Consider the following 18662-nt stretch of genomic DNA (forward strand, 5'->3'; position numbering starts at 1 on the left):
ATGGGAACTTGGGTCCCCCTCGCAGCGAGGGTGCAGCGAGTCGTTTGGCTGATGCAGAGCGAAGTGCATGTGCTGGGGTGTACGGTTTAACCATGTCCTGGATGTAGGAAGGGCCAGATTCATTCGCAGCATGGTACGCAAGTACCAGTGTCTTGAAGTGGATTCTAGCAGTTACCGGAAGCCAGTGGAGGGAGCGGAGGAGCGGAGTGGTGTGGGAGAACTTAGGAAGGTCGAAGACCAGACGAGCCGCTGCATTCTGGATGAGCTGCAGAGGTCGGATGGCACATGCAGGTAGACCAGCCAGGAGGGAGTTGCAGTAGTCTAGGCGTGAGGTGACGAGAGCCTGGACCAGAAGCTGGGTCGCTTTTTGGGTCAGCTGGGGGCGTATCCTCCTGATGCTGTAGAGCGTGTATCTGCAGCAGCGGGTTGTAGCAGCGATGTTTGCAGTGAAGGACAGGTTGTTATCCAGGATCACACCCAGATTCCTTGCAGTCTGAGTCGGGGAAACAACAGAGGTGCCGATGTTGATAGTCAGGTCAAGAGTGGGACAATCTTTTCCCGGAAGGAAAAGCACTTCAGTTTTGTCAAGGTTGAGCTTGAGATGATGAGCGGACATCCACTGAGAGATGTCAGCTAAACAAGCAGAGATGCGTGCGAGGACCTGGGTCTCTGAGCGGGGAAAGGGCAGAATTAATTGGGTGTAGTCAGCGTAGCAGTGGTATGAGAAACCATGCGGGCTAATGACAGATCCGAGCGAGTTTGTGTACAGGGAGAAGAGGAGAGGACCAAGAACAGAGCCCTGAGGGACCCCTGTAGTTAATTGACAAGGGTCGGACTCAGACCCTCTCCAAGTAACCCTGTAGGTGCGGTCTTTGAGGTATGAGGTGAGGAGGGAAAGTGCAGAGCCTGAAACTCCAAGTTCTTGGAGAGTGCGAAGGAGGATCTGATGATTCACCGTGTCGAATGCAGCAGACAGGTCCAACAGGATGAGGACAGAAGAGAGGGAGGCTGCTTTAGCAGTGTGCAGTTCCTCAGTGACAGCAAGGAGGGCAGTTTCTGTGGAGTGAATTTAAAAACCTGAAACGTGTTGAGTTAAGATTTGGAAAACTTAAAGAGGCCATTTTATGCTTTTTGTGGGTTTCCCTTTCCTGTAGTGTGTTCTTATAGGATTGTGTGCATGTAAATGGTCCGCAAAGGCTAAAATCCCCCAACTCCCTCCACTTCTCTCTCAGAAAGAACTAGCCCTGACCTTGAACTCTTTTAATAAAGCAATATCTACAGCAGTATTGTTTTATAGAGCAAACAGTGAATAGGTTAAGAATACTTATTGCACGTTTGCACAAGCCTTAATAGTAATTGATAGGGAGGATGTAACGATATATCGAATATCGCAATATCGCGGTAAATAGATGCCTCGATACCGTCGTGAGACTGACAAAATATACCGCAATTTTTTTTTTTTTTTTTTAAACCTTTATTGAACCAGATGGTCCCATTGAGATCATCGATCTCTTTTTCAAGAGAGACCTGTCCAACATGGCAGCAAGTAGGTTACAACATGAACATAAAACAACAGATAACAATACATTGTATTTACAGGGCTACATGTACATACCTAGAGACATGGACAAGTACCAACAGTATATTTATATCTCTGTCAATAAGCCTCACCTTCTTGGCAACAACTGTATTGTTTTTGAAGTGGTGGAGAGACAATGCACAGTTTGACCCACTGCTGTCACCCATGGCCAAAGCATATCTCTCCGTCCCGGCAACATCAGTACCAAGCAAGAGAGTTGTTTCCACAGCAGGGGATATTGCAAACGCCAAAACATCCCAGCTTCTACCTGGAAATGTGGACGTGCTCATATTCCTGAAAGATAACCTTGATGACGCTGAGTGAGTGAGTTAGAGTTGAGTTACTTGAAAAACTAGTGAAACTTGATTTATTCTATTGCAGGGTCTGATTATTATATTGAAACTATTATCTACTAAAATGCTGCACAAATCAGATTTATAATTTAATAAAGAAAAAAAAGTAAAAAAAAGAAAAAAAGAAAATCAAATGGTTTCCCTTTATTTTTCAATATCGCGATAAATATCGTGCCGTGGACTTTTTATCGCGATATTATCGTACCGTGAGTTTTTGGTATCGTTACATCCTTAAATTGATGTAACAAATCACCATATTAGCCAAATATCTTTCTACTGATGAAGCCGACTATCTCGACGCTTTCGTCACACACCAGCTGCTGCCGTGAGACTGTCTGACACCGGTCTACAATGACACTGTTGGTTGTGATACTGAATAGTATATTGGCTCATTGAGCTTTTTGGAGGTCATTTGTATATCCCTTTCTTTCTCTCAGATTTGTTTTAATGTTTTTTTGTATACATCTTCTTCATTCGCTGTTTTATTGTTTAGCAGATTTCTATTTTCTACTTGCACTTTTATGACATGATAACAGCTGTTATCTGACATTTTATATGCCAAATCATTAATCTAGAAAACATATTGAATCATCAATAATAATAGAGGAATATGTTGCAGCCCAAAGATACAAAGCAGGCGTTTCGGTTTAGGGAGCGAACGCTTTAGTTTCACAACTCCCATCACGCTGCAGGTTCACAGACACGATCCAGTTTCTCTTTCCGTCCCTCACCTTTAGCGTCTCTCTGTCTCTCTCTGCTGTTTCATTTCTCCCACTTTCTGTTGGATATCTGCGTCCGTCTTTCATGTGACGCTGCTCGGACATGTTAAATTAAGCAGCAGGTCGAGTCACTAAAGGACATTGGAGAGAATGGGTTGGATATTTGGGATTCAGAACCTCATGTTTAGATATTTTATTCGTCTCCATATGCAGAGTATAATCTCAGTGTTCAATCTAACACCGGTACTTCAGCAAAACACTGAATATCATCTGCATATTATTATCTACCAGATCCTTAAAGCGTCCTTAGTGAGTCCAAACAGACTGCAGCGTGAGATGTCCTCTCATTTTAACAGCTCTTAAAACAGCTTTGTCTGTCACCGTCTGTTAAGCCAAGTGAATATTTAATATAGTAAATATTGATTAAATGAATATTAATGTTGAAGGTGGGGTAGGTACGTTTGAGAAACCGGCTCGAGATACACTTGTTGTTATATTCCATGGAACGCTCTTAACATCCCGATAGCAATGAATATCTGAAGTGCATCTGTGGGCAGTGGCGGCGCCAGGGTATGGCTGGGGTAGGCTACAGCCATACCAAGAAATGGCTTAGCCCTACCTTAGCCCGACCATGAAAAAGTATGTTAAAGTAAGCATGTTGAGAAAACGGATTGCGAAAATCTACCGGTTGTGTCCATAACACACAAACTGATCCTGCTGTAACAACAAGTGCACTTTACTGACGCAATATGGTTGAGACCATTCAGGCTTATGCTAGAGGGGTGCAAGGAATAGTCTAAGTAGTGGGGGAGTTTTATACACTAAAGGTGTGGACATTCTCTGGTCTCGCGGCCGCGGTCAGATCAAAATGCCTCCGAATGCAATTTGAATAGACCTACAGCCAATCAGAGCAACGAAACGTTGGGTCTGCTGCGTCATGCATTACTGATATGTCAATACGTCACGTTCACAGTGAAAAGTCTCTCTCTCTCTCTCTCTCTCTCTCTCTCTCTCTCTCTCTCTCTCTCTCTCTCTCTCTCTCTCTCTCTCTCTCTCTCTCTCTCTCTCTCTCTCTCTCTCTCTCTGTGTTAATTCTATATATCAACTTTTCTTGTTTCTGCCGCTGCGTAGCATGTTGTAACAATGTGGAATTAGCAGAATAGGCTATAATAAAAGCTAATAAAAGCCTCATGCTTGGCGTTTCACTGTCAAGGGGGGCGATATAGCGTGTATGTAATTACATTACAAATACTGATTTGAGCCCCACCACTGTATGGGTTTGCCCTACCATAGATTACCCAACAAAAATACTCCGGCGCCGCCACTGTCTGTGGAAGGCGTGGCGCTGTAAAAAGCACGACCAATCGGGCCGGCTAAACGGATTGGATTGCCGCCCTGTCTGTCAGCCTTCCATCTCGTGCACGCACAAATGTATCGCGTGCCCTCATTGGGCGTGCATTGCGCGTTCATGTGTGTTGGAGGAGGTGCTCTGTAAGGAAGTCTGAAGGAAGGGGCGGATTCTTTTCGGCTGCGTACTTTCACATGTTAGTGCACTCGAGCCGGTTTCTGAAACGTACCTACCCCACCTTTAAAGGTCCCTTTCTTGTTATTGGACTATTCAAGCCAAGAGGGGAAAGAGCATTATTTGTCACAGAGGTTTATTTACTCGTGTAGATTTAGGTGAACTTAGATCAATGCGTTTGTTTTTATCGGTTTGAAGCGGACATATTGTGCTCAATTATTTATTTGTTTGCCTCTAATGAATTCAGTTGAACTTGATCTTTACCTCCTTCAGTGGCATCACAACAGCGTTACATTTACATTTAAAGCGGCTGCATTATCTGTGTGTATGTTTGAGTCACACCCAGGCCATTGGTGCTGCTCGACCGACACTATCCCCCTTACACTATAGAATCAGTTGCTAGGGTTTCCTGTTGTTATAACAGCTGTTGGAAGTTGTGTGTTTGTATGATAGAATATACAAGAAGCTCAAATGAATTTGGTCTAACATTTAAATTAAAGCAGCAACAAAAAGAAAACCTGGATTCAGAAGTTGTGAGTTGCAGCGGTCCTACAGTTTTCTGGTATTTTAAAGATACAATTCCTGCTCATATAATTTGCAAAATATCAGTCAGACTGGATGAGGAGATTCAGAATAGTATTCACTACCTCTTCCCAACGCGCTGTTAAAGGGGAGAGGAATGCACAGGAGGAGGATGAAGAAGAGGAGGAGGAGGAATCTGCAAAGCAAGCTGACGGGACACTTCCGTAAAAGTGTGTAAAACGCAACAGAGTATTGACATTCACTCGAACAGACCTGGACAGGGAGACAGGAAGAGTGTACTGTGCACAGAGGAGTGTTTCTCTGCATGAATGGTGACCTGGAAGCTGTATCCGCCTGGGAGCGCCCCCCCCCCCCCCCCCCCCCCCACACACACACACACACACCCTCACACACACCCTGAAGGCTTACAGCTCCAGGTTTACGAGGCAGTGGGCAGCTAAACAGAGCAGACCTGTGTTCCTTTTAGAAAGCTCTGGATGCTTTCAGCTACACACTAAAGGTCACCCTAAGGTGTGTGTGTGTGTGTGTGTGTGTGTGTGTGTGTGTGTGTGTGTGTGTGCGTGTGTGTGTTTCCATAAAGCCTGGAGCATTTAACTCCATTGCATTTCGTAGATACTAATGACTTTCACCGTGCTGAATGAAGCTCATGTTATCATCGGCTTTCAGACGGAAGTATTGACGGACAGAGGGTAAAGCCGTTGCACGTGAAGTGGCATTTTGTCCAGATTGATGTATCTAAATATTAAACAACCTGCTTAATAAAGCCCTGCGTCCTGAGCCATCATCTCTAGCCGTCTACATCCAGCGGCACAGCTTTAAGTCAGTCAGTTATTCTAGTATTCAGCCTCTCTGCCGATCCGCCGGCTGCAGGTAAATGGGTCAAGGCAGGCTTTGATTCTCCCCTGGCTGACTCTTAGTCTACTTCCTCCCGGCAGTGCACTCGTCCGCTCCTCACACTCTCACCGGTGATGCTGAATAGTGAGCAGTTGTATTAAGTCGACTGCCTTTTAGATATTAAAGTTCTAGGTAAGGGACTGTCACTGATAAAGATGTGGTGTCTTCCCTCACGTGGGGCTGATATTAAAACGGGTACAAAGACGGGATTGGTGTCTTCTGGGTGAGGCCACACTACCAGGACACAGTAGACTTCGGAGGTGTGTTATTCCCTTCGTTACTTAAACAAAATGAATTAAAAGCTACGTTTTAAGATGGGTGTGGCATCATGTATTATTTAGTAAATATAGATGTTCATTTCCTACAAAGTTCACTCTCTCTTTCGACCCTTTCTGGTGTGGAAGTGGTGAAGAGGACCGTTGAAATCATTTAGTTGAGAAGATGGCATTATTTCTCTTTTTAGATAAACCAGAACATTATAAAAACACACCAGGCATGTAGGTTAGTTAAAGAACAGAAACAAACAATAACATAATAATAAAAGTGTGAAACAAGTGGAGTGACCAACATCTTTTAGGCAATGTCGTGTTTCATTTGGTACCCCAAAGTCCTCAAATGTATCTTTTAAAATATAACATTATTCCGGGTTTCTTTTCTAGACAAATAAACTAGAAAGCATGTTCTTATAGCATAGTTCACTCTCTTTCGACCCTTTCTGGTGTGGAAGTGGTGAAGAGGACCGTTGAAATCATTCCTGGGTGAGTTGAGCTGCTTTGTGTCTCGACAATGAGGTCGGTGTGACTGCCAGCGCTCACTGGGAACAAAGACATATCCCGGGCCCATACCTTCTGGATTCGGCCCCAAAAGATCTGTGATGGAGGACGGAGGGTCTGACTGCGCTGAGCATTGCTTCGCAGGGCGTGCCCCCCGGCTAAGGGACACATCCAAGAGATTCTCTAATGTGAAAGAGAGAATAACGGAGTATTTCATAATGTGATGTGATTACCACTTTTGCAGATTTCCTACAGAATATTCAAAGCATTTCTTTCAAATATGTAGAAAGAAATCCCTTTTCTCTCAGTCAGGAATACGATCCAAATGGAAAGGGAAACATTAAAGGTGGGGTAGGTAAGTTTGAGAAACCGGCTCGAGATCGCTAGAATTTGAAAATACACAACCGGAGAAAATCTGCCACTTCCTTCCAGAGCCCCTCCCCCAACACACACGAACGCGCACATGACCAATGAGGGCACGAGATCAGTCTGTGCCCCGATGGAAGGCTGACAGGCAGGGAGGCCATCTTGTACTTTTTACAGTATTACGGCTTCTACAGATGACATTTTTTAATGGATTTTTTGTCAAAGCACTTCAGATATTCATTGCTATCTGGATGTTAAGAGCATTCCATGGAATATAACAAAAAGTGTATCTCGAGCCGGTTTCTGAAACTTACCTACCCCACCTTTAAGGGCAGTAAGAGAGGCATTAAGACATCTCTGACCTACATTAACTTGTATGAGCCACTACTCTGGTTATACATAGTGTGTATTTGACAGAGTTGATATTTAATACAGATTCATAAACAAATTAAAGCAGAGGCCCAACAAATTCATCTGGGTATAATATCAATAGTACAAGTCATATTTGTGTCCCCTACATGTTCTGTAGCACCGTCTTCTGTTATGTGTGTTTACTGGTCCACCCCTAAACACATAAAACATGACATTAGTTCTCATTTTAGATAAAACACAATAAATGATCCACACATACAAAACACACCAGGCAGATATGGTTGTTAAAGAACAGAAAATAATAATAAAAATGCGAAACAAGTGGAGTGACCACCTGTTTGAACATCTTTTAGGCAACGTTGTGTTTCATTTGGTACCCAAAGTCCTCAGATGTAGCTTTTAAAATATTACATTATTCCAGGTTTCTGTTCTAGAAAAAGGAACTGGAAAGCATGTGAGTTTACTCCATCACAAATATAATATCTTTGAATTACTGAAACAAGCTACTACACGGACAAATAAAACAATCTTAAAAGAAACGATTAATTAAAAAATCCAACCATTGTTTCCATGACTTGAATATATTTGTTGTAAGACTGCTTATAATAACAATAACACTTTGAATCCTATCAATCCACCTTTGTGTGTAATACCAAGTAAAGGTGTCTTTAAGTTGGGTTGTGTCCTCGGACTGAGCTTCTGATCGAGGCTGCTTTAATTCTCAGCGCTGACACTTGAGAAAGGTCTATTTCCGTCCTGACGCATCACAGAGATCTGCACCTTCGGGCCGCCTGCCAGCTTTCTCTCTATTTCAGATTCTGGTCATTTAGCAGACGTGCAGTTCTAGACCAACCCACGATGTTCACACCTCAGACAACAGCACAGTACAGTGCAGTAAGGAGGTCAAGGGTCCTTAATCCCAAAGAGGAACTATTATGCCTTTTGGGGTTTCCTGTAGTGTGGTATATACACCCCCCCCCCCCTCCTCCATTGGACTCCTTTGTTTACTGTAACATAATGTAACACTTGCGCTTCTATAGGCTCCAACACATTGTACGTGATAGGCTAGGGGGCGGGACATCTCTAAGCGGTTGACCAATCACAACAGAGCCGGCCAGCTAACCAATCAGAGCAGACTGGGCTCTGGTTTCAGACAGAGGGTGAAAAGAGGTGCTACAGAGGACTCTTTAAAGTAGAGACACTACATACTGATATGAACCTGAACATCAGCAGGAGAGGACTCTTTAAAGTAGAGACACTACGTACTGATATACACCTGAACATCAGCAGGAGAGGACTCTTTAAAGTAGAGACACTACATACTGATATACACCTGGACATCAGCAGGAGAGGACTCTTTAAAGTAGAGACACTACATACTGATATACACCTGAACATCAGCAGGAGAGGACTCTTTAAAGTAGAGACACTACATCCTGATATACACCTGAACATCAGCAGGAGAGGACTCTTTAAAGTAGAGACACTACATACTGATATACACCTGAACATCAGCAGGAGAGGACTCTTTAAAGTAGAGACGCTACATACTGATATACACCTGAACATCAGCAGGAGAGGACTCTTTAAAGTAGAGACACTACATACTGATATACATCTGAACATCAGCAGGAGAGGACTCTTTAAAGTAGAGACACTACATACTGATATACACCTGAACATCAGCAGGAGAGGACTCTTTAAAGTAGAGACACTACATACTGATATACACCTGAACATCAGCAGGAGAGGACTCTTTAAAGTAGAGACACTACATACTGATATACATCTGAACATCAGCAGGAGAGGACTATTTAAAGTAGAGACACTACATACTGATATACACCTGAACATCAGCAGGAGAGGACTCTTTAAAGTAGAGACACTACATACTGATATACACCTGAACATCAGCAGGAGAGGACTCTTTAAAGTAGAGACACTACATACTGATATACACCTGAACATCAGCAGGAGAGGACTCTTTAAAGTAGAGACACTACATACTGATATACACCTGAACATCAGCAGGAGAGGACTCTTTAAAGTAGAGACGCTACATACTGATATACACCTGAACATCAGCAGGAGAGGACTCTTTAAAGTAGAGACACTACATACTGATATACACCTGAACATCAGCAGGAGAGGACTCTTTAAAGTAGAGACACTACATACTGATATACACCTGAACATCAGCAGGAGAGGACTCTTTAAAGTAGAGACACTACATACTGATATACATCTGAACATCAGCAGGAGAGGACTCTTTAAAGTAGAGACACTACATACTGATATACACCTGACATCAGCAGGAGAGGACTCTTTAAAGTAGAGACACTACATACTGATATACACCTGGACATCAGCAGGAGAGGACTCTTTAAAGTAGAGACACTACATACTGATATACACCTGAACATCAGCAGGAGAGGACTCTTTAAAGTAGAGACACTACAGTACTGATATACACCTGAACATCAGCAGGAGAGGACTCTTTAAAGTAGAGACACTACGTACTGATATACACCTGAACATCAGCAGGAGAGGACTCTTTAAAGTAGAGACACTACAGTACTGATATACACCTGAACATCAGCAGGAGAGGACTCTTTAAAGTAGAGACACTACATACTGATATACACCTGAACATCAGCAGGAGAGGACTCTTTAAAGTAGAGACACTACATACTGATATACACCTGAACATCAGCAGGAGAGGACTCTTTAAAGTAGAGACACTACATACTGATATACACCTGAACATCAGCAGGAGAGGACTCTTTAAAGTAGAGACACTACATACTGATATACACCTGAACATCAGCAGGAGAGGACTCTTTAAAGTAGAGACACTACATACTGATATACACCTGAACATCAGCAGGAGAGGACTCTTTAAAGTAGAGACACTACATACTGATATACACCTGAACATCAGCAGGAGAGGACTCTTTAAAGTAGAGACACTACATACTGATATACACCTGAACATCAGCAGGAGAGGACTCTTTAAAGTAGAGACACTACATACTGATATACACCTGAACATCAGCAGGAGAGGACTCTTTAAAGTAGAGACACTACATACTGATATACACCTGAACATCAGCAGGAGAGGACTCTTTAAAGTAGAGACACTACATACTGATATACACCTGAACATCAGCAGGAGAGGACTCTTTAAAGTAGAGACACTACATACTGATATACACCTGAACATCAGCAGGAGAGGACTCTTTAAAGTAGAGACACTACATACTGATATACACCTGAACATCAGCAGGAGAGGACTCTTTAAAGTAGAGACACTACATACTGATATACACCTGAACATCAGCAGGAGAGGACTCTTTAAAGTAGAGACACTACATACTGATATACACCTGAACATCAGCAGGAGAGGACTCTTTAAAGTAGAGACACTACATACTGATATACACCTGAACATCAGCAGGAGAGGACTCTTTAAAGTAGAGACACTACATACTGATATACACCTGAACATCAGCAGGAGAGGACTCTTTAAAGTAGAGACACTACATACTGATATACACCTGAACATCAGCAGGAGAGGACTCTTTAAAGTAGAGACACTACATACTGATATACACCTGAACATCAGCAGGAGAGGACTCTTTAAAGTAGAGACACTACATACTGATATACACCTGCACATCAGCAGGAGAGGACTCTTTAAAGTAGAGACACTACATACTGATATACACCTGAACATCAGCAGGAGAGGACTCTTTAAAGTAGAGACACACATACTGATATACACCTGAACATCAGCAGGAGAGGACTCTTTAAAGTAGAGACACTACATACTGATATACACCTGAACATCAGCAGGAGAGGACTCTTTAAAGTAGAGACACTACATACTGATATACACCTGAACATCAGCAGGAGAGGACTCTTTAAAGTAGAGACACTACATACTGATATACACCTGAACATCAGCAGGAGAGGACTCTTTAAAGTAGAGACACTACGTACTGATATACACCTGAACATCAGCAGGAGAGGACTCTTTAAAGTAGAGACACTACATACTGATATACACCTGAACATCAGCAGGAGAGGACTCTTTAAAGTAGAGACACTACATACTGATATACACCTGAACATCAGCAGGAGAGGACTCTTTAAAGTAGAGACACTACATACTGATATACACCTGAACATCAGCAGGAGAGGACTCTTTAAAGTAGAGACACTACATACTGATATACACCTGAACATCAGCAGGAGAGGACTCTTTAAAGTAGAGACACTACAACTGATATACACCTGAACATCAGCAGGAGAGGACTCTTTAAAGTAGAGACACTACATACTGATATACACCTGAACATCAGCAGGAGAGGACTCTTTAAAGTAGAGACACTACATACTGATATACACCTGAACATCAGCAGGAGAGGACTCTTTAAAGTAGAGACACTACATACTGATATACACCTGAACATCAGCAGGAGAGGACTCTTTAAAGTAGAGACACTACATACTGATATACACCTGAACATCAGCAGGAGAGGACTCTTTAAAGTAGAGACACTACATACTGATATACACCTGAACATCAGCAGGAGAGGACTCTTTAAAGTAGAGACACTACATACTGATATACACCTGAACATCAGCAGGAGAGGACTCTTTAAAGTAGAGACACTACATACTGATATACACCTGAACATCAGCAGGAGAGGACTCTTTAAAGTAGAGACACTACATACTGATATACACCTGAACATCAGCAGGAGAGGACTCTTTAAAGTAGAGACACTACATACTGATATACACCTGAACATCAGCAGGAGAGGACTCTTTAAAGTAGAGACACTACATACTGATATACACCTGAACATCAGCAGGAGAGGACTCTTTAAAGTAGAGACACTACATACTGATATACACCTGAACATCAGGCAGGAGAGGACTCTTTAAAGTAGAGACACTACATACTGAGATACACCTGAACATCAGCAGGAGAGGACTCTTTAAAGTAGAGACACTACATACTGAGATACACCTGAACATCAGCAGGAGAGGACTCTTGAAGTAGAGACACTACATACTGATATACACCTGAACATCAGCAGGAGAGGACTCTTTAAAGTAGAGACACTACATACTGATATACACCTGAACATCAGCAGGAGAGGACTCTTTAAAGTAGAGACACTACATACTGATATACACCTGAACATCAGCAGGAGAGGACTCTTTAAAGTAGAGACACTACATACTGATATACACCTGAACATCGCAGGAGAGGACTCTTTAAAGTAGAGACACTACATACTGATATACACCTGAACATCGGCAGGAGAGGACTCTTTAAAGTAGAGACACTACATACTGAGATACACCTGAACATCAGCAGGAGAGGACTCTTTAAAGTAGAGACACTACATACTGATATACACCTGAACATCAGCAGGAGAGGACTCTTTAAAGTAGAGACACTACATACTGATATACACCTGAGCATCAGCAGGAGAGGACTCTTTAAAGTAGAGACACTACATACTGATATACACCTGAACATCAGCAGGAGAGGACTCTTTAAAGTAGAGACACTACATACTGATATACACCTGAGCATCAGCAGGAGAGGACTCTTTAAAGTAGAGACACTACATACTGATATACACCTGAACATCAGCAGGAGAGGACTCTTTAAAGTAGAGACACTACATACTGATATACACCTGAACATCAGCAGGAGAGGACTCTTTAAAGTAGAGACACTACATACTGAGATACACCTGAACATCAGCAGGAGAGGACTCTTTAAAGTAGAGACACGACATACTGAGATACACCTGAACATCAGCAGAAAATGAACTTAATAAGTCCTCTTTGAACTCTTTGATCGGTTGGAGACCGCGAGGGAAAATAATCGATGATGTTTGAATTAAATGTGGAGTGTCTTTCTATTCCTATAAACATTTATACTATATTATAATTTTGTTTTTGTTTTGCTTAGTACTTTCTCTGACTGCTCCATCTTAATCGCTCCCAGTATTTACTCCAAATCTTGCTTTTCGACCGTTGGATGTTGGTAAAGATGTGCTATGGACACTGCATGACCGCTTGTAAGGTACACTCAATCTGAATTATGTGTTTGTTGATTGTTGTTTTTGTTGTTGTTGTTGTGTTTCAGGCGCTGCTGCCCTGAAGAAAGGCAGAAAGACGGACGACGACTTCTTTCAGTTTTCTCATCAACAGGGGACGGGCCAAGACAGGAGAAAGATGCCCAAACCTGTGAGTACCTGTCAGCTGGAGATTAGTATTTGATTTACAGCGACCCCTCTGTGTAGATCATGTAGAGCAGGGGTGTCAAACTCAAGGCCCGGGGGCCACATTCGGCCCGCGACTTCATTTTATGTGGCCCCACAAGAGCTTGCAAAGAATATAATATCTTTATTATACGGTTACATGCTACAGAAGCATGTTGCCCATAAACTACATGTCCCACAATGCATCTCAAATATGACTTTTTTCTCAGAATTTGCCTTTTTTTCTTCAAAATATGCATTTTTTCATAGAATTCCTTTTTCTCAGAATTAGATTTTTATTTCAAAATGTCACTTCTATTTCTTTTTTCTCCAGAATTTGGCTTTTCTTTTTAAATCATTTTGGGACATACGCACTGAAAATACTTGCAATTATTTGCTCTAGACTTCTGCTTTCAGACGTAGTTAATTATGAAGTTATTACCCTATCCGATAATAATCCAATGCAGAGGCAATGATGTAATATACATTATTTTATATATATGATATATTTATATATGTATGTTTATATAGTCTTAAAGTTACAACCGGCCCTTTGAGTGCAACCATAATGCTGATGTGGCCCGCGATGAAATTGAGTGTGACACCCCTGATGTAGAGAGTTACTGACATCCTGCTTTACCACTCGGTCTGCGGCACATCTCACTGTCAGGTTTCAGAGGTTCTGCGGGTTGCCAGACTTTTACAGTTATTACATTGTCAGTTATTCCCAATTCCCTGTTTTAGGGTATTGGTGGGTTTGCATTGCCTCAAGTCTCTTCAACATCTCGTTTGAGTTTAATGAACATTTTGATTCACAATGACAAAAGAAATAACATCGTAAAGCTGTGTCCATGACTTATTGTCGTTAATAGTTGTATTTCGGTTAAGAAAATAAGACTGGCACAGCTGGTGTGTTTGTATATGTTTTTATTTTGATTACATTGTTTAAGCTTGAGCTATGTGAGCTTTGAATCTCCATTTAAGAACAAGTCAGTTTGCTTTCCGCTGTAAAACACGAGTATTCATAATATTATCAGAAATGATTACCCGGCTGAGTTGAATACTCTATTCTGATTGGTCGATTGAGACATTCCAGAGGTCTGCTATTTATCGCTAGCAGACTGTTGCTAAGGAGAGCAGATTGTCGCTAAAGAGATTGGTCGGATCAAGGGTCTTCTGGGAGTGTGACCGGTAAATGGAAAATAAATAAATACAATCATTTTAAACATTATCCTTGATTTAAAAGGCCATTTAGTGAAAAACAAATCAAATCAGCATCCAGTCTGCAGAAAGCTTCATGTTTGAGCAGCTTCAATCCAGCAACCACTCGATTGTCACCGTTGCTCATTTGGCTCTTTACAACATTCAAGAATGACTTCCTGCTTTAAAGTTTGAGTCTGACATCATGAGCTGTCGTTCTTACATCCCACTCGACTCATAGTTAGCCCTTAGATGCCCAAGTGGGTCTTTTTGGACCCGGTGGTTTTCTTGAAGTATCTTTGTAATTACATTTTTTTATCATTTCATATTCCAGCTATTCCTCAAAAAACATGTTTTGAATATCATGCCATTCACATTTTAAATTTACATTTTAAGAAATGGTAGTTTTTGTATTTCTACCCCCAGCTTCCATAAGTGGGTCAAAAACGACCCGCATGCATTTTCTATGGAGTCCTACGGGAAAACGTTTTTTTTCAAAATGTAAAAGAAATGTCTAAAATTATAAATAGTGAAATTAAATATAAAATATTTCTAGTGTGAACCAAAATATAACACTAAATATTATACAAGTGATTTTTCTAAACCAAAATGACATAAAAAATGGCATAAAAACACATTATTCTAATACGAGTCCTTTTTGACCCACTTATGGAAGAGTGAGGGTGCAGGCACTCTAACGGCCCGTCCACACAGCGGCGTGTGCTGACGCTTGCCGGCGGGCGTGTCTGAAACACGACCAACAACCAATTACATGAATCTCCCGCCCCTGACACACAAGCAGCGGTTTGATTGGCTAGAGCTTGTACTGGCATATGATTCGATTGGCTGACGCCTCTGCCGAGGCGTCAAAAGTTGAACATTGCTCAACTTTTGCAGCGAGCACCGCCAGCTACGCTCCACGTCGCTTCCCACGATGCATTTCGGCTAAAAGTGACGTCACCCCATTCAAAGTGAATGGTGAAGCGTCAACGCACGCCGCTGTGTGGACGGGCCGTCAGGGCACCTAAGGGTTAAGACAGGTATAATATGTGTGTTAGTGAAACAATACTCTCCGTCTGGCTTCACTGAGTACGATCAGGAGGATGGGTTTCACACACTGATAAGCAATTGGTAAGAAGCCAATATAAGAAGGCCTTTGTTCTTAGATCCTCGTGCACTATGAAGCTGTTGTTCATTCATACCTGCTATATCTGTGGGGTTTTAAGTGTTGGGAAAAGCTGGACACTCACAGTCACACAGAAGCACAACCGCGGTCACTTTGTGGAAGTGTCCTGTGTGTTGTACAGAGCAAACACAAAGAGGGCTTTCTCTGCTGCTCTATTTTTGGTCTGAAGGACAGTGGGAGCTTTCATGTTTCTCTGACACACACACACACACACACACACACACACACACACACACACACACACACACACACACACACACACACACACACACACACACACACACGCACACACACACACACACACACACACACACACACACACACACACACACACACACACACACACACACACACGTTATATCATTCATAATAATAGCTGTATGTACGTTTAATGTTTGTTTTCATGATATGAAGACGGCATTGTCAGTTTAGCATCGCCTTAACAAAATCAGTGAGTAGAAAAAATTTAATTCTTATAGAAAGTGCTTTCTTTCACTTTGCACGTTTGAAATAGTAGCATACAGAATGTAACTATTACCATACGATACCAGTGTCAACAACAACAACCCGTTTTAAATAACCGTAATCCTTTCTCTCCTTCAACCTAAACTATGATTATCTTTATAATCCATTTAGTTGTATAAGCAACTCAAAGCCTGACTGTAAACATATATTCGTGTACTCACATTAACTAAAATACATTGATAGGATTGGTGGGAAGCCGGTGGTCGGGTTGTGTTCACACTCCTGCCGCCGGTACATCCGGCTGTTTCCCAGTTATCTACAGCCTGACAGAGTGCAGTGATCCCTCCGTCCATCAATCTCAGTAATGGGGAATTAGGCCAGGACCAATTCCTGGAAAGAGACTAGGGACAAAAAAAGGAGGCAAGAGGATAGGATGTGAAAAGGGCGAGAGAGAAGGTGATAGAAATGGAAAGAGGAGATGAAAAAGTTTGAGAGTTTGCATGAACCAGCTTTGAAGGTTGTGTTCAGTGCAATTTGAGCTAGTCGCAGTTCAATGTCATAACATGTTCGTAACAATAGAGCAGTGCTTCTCAAAGTGTGGTCCGCGGACCACTGGTGGTCCGTGAGCGCCCCCTAGTGGTCCGCGAGTATATTGGTAACATTTCACATTTGAAATAAATAAATACATTTAAGTTTTCCGCACTCTCGCGGGAATATCTCCGCAATGGAGTGAGGTTAAGTTTCACCTTTGATTGCATGATATAGCCCAGCGCAACACCTTCATCACACATGTTGCCACTTGGTTGTACCATTTTCAGGTGATTTGTAATCTGTTCTAGAAAAACGATGCGATTTTGGATATTTGTGGAGTTAGGTGGTCCGCGAGTGTTTTTTTATTGGTTAAGTGGTCCTTGGTATGAAAAAGTTTGAGAAACATTGAGGAATATTTAATCAACAGAAATGAATAAGTATCTTTTCACAACCTCTAAATCAGGGGTGTCCAAACCTACGGCCCAGGGGCCAAATGCGGCCCTCGGCTAATTAAAAACGTATAATGAAATACGGCCCACAAATGAAACTTGTGTTTGTAATATATAGTACTTGTTAAATATATATGTAACACAAACATATATAACACAGTATTCATGTGTTAATAAGCCCACTTTTCAAATACATCCAGTCAATTGAAGTTGAAAACATTTTCAAACAAATCTTAGTTGATAAAAAAAAGCCCAATAACTTAATTACATAACAAGCTTGACATCTACCCTTCATATTTGTATAAGCAATCTGAAGCTTCTGTTTTAAAGAATGAGCTGCCAACAAAATAAATGAAACCCTGTGGTAAGCTGTGATGTACGCTGTTGTGTTTCTTAAAGCATTTTCAAATATCAAGCATCATTTATTTGATTGATTTTTCTAACTTATAACTGAACTTGAGGCAGTAAACCTCACCTCCAGTGAGCGGCCCATATGTTGTTCTGTTTGTGGCCCTCAGTGAAGACCGTTTGGACACCACTGCTCTAAATGATTCCTGTCTGGAAGAGGATTCAGTTTACTGAGAAACATCAATCCAAAGCAGTCGCTGAATGTAATCCGTGAGTTTGAGAAACGACGAGTCGGGAGCTGTGAGGACGGGGAGAAAGAGAAAGTTGGAACCAACGAGTTAGTCTCAGATTATCCTCACACAGCGACCGCAGGGAAGAACACGGCAAACAAAGGGATAGAAGAGGATTTGGGACAGGACTGAGTGACAGGCACTTTGTTCATATCCAGTCCAGAGAAACGACACCCGAGCCGCCCTCGAGGGGAACTCCCACTCCGGTTACATTCGGCTTTGACATTAAGCCCGGCAGTTGGACAGTAAACACATCGACCCTTTCACTGCTTCATCTGTGCGTTCTCTGCTTGTCTTTTGCTAGAAGACACTTAAATGTCACACTGCATTAAGAGCTCAAGCTGAGAGGTCCCTGCAGGCTAATAATAATTGAACAAGTAAGCTAGCACGGGTCTATTAGCTCATAGCTAATGGAGAAGTACAAAAGAGCTATATAAAGAGATGGAGAATTGTACAGGTGAGGGAAGTGAATAAGGCCTTTAAAGCATCTCTGCTCTGCGTGCCACTTAGACACCGTCTGTTGTCTCCCAAAAGGCAAGACTAGCTAAAGGCTAGTCGGCCTCAGGCATGCTATTACAAGTGATTTTGGCCTGAGCCGTAACCCTCCTTTAGGCTGTGTTTGAATGGTGTAGCTGTTTGCATGCACCCTAAACACAACATGGGTGTCCGCTGGTACTCAGGTATTTAATGTTGTTCAAGAGGGGGTGTATATGAAAGTGGGCTCTGTGTAAGCAGGCTAACCAGAACTGGACAAAGAGGAAGTGACTACATCAAATTAGAAG

General features: G+C 42.1%; 1 protein-coding gene across 2 annotated transcripts in view; it reads left to right on the forward strand.

Moving 5' to 3' along the window:
* The window catches only part of LOC117466690 (radixin), a 60954-nt gene that overhangs the window by 1846 nt on the left and 40446 nt on the right, over nt 1–18662 (forward strand). For both annotated transcript variants that reach the window (XM_034110086.2, XM_034110087.2), the window contains exon 2: nt 13297–13397. In XM_034110086.2, the coding sequence (XP_033965977.1) occupies nt 13386–13397 (12 nt within the window). In that variant the 5' untranslated portion in view covers nt 13297–13385. The remainder of the gene's footprint in view (nt 1–13296; nt 13398–18662) is intronic.

The sequence above is a fragment of the Pseudochaenichthys georgianus genome, chromosome 21 (genome assembly GCF_902827115.2).
Source record: "Pseudochaenichthys georgianus chromosome 21, fPseGeo1.2, whole genome shotgun sequence".
Taxonomy (NCBI): Eukaryota; Metazoa; Chordata; class Actinopteri; order Perciformes; family Channichthyidae; genus Pseudochaenichthys; species Pseudochaenichthys georgianus.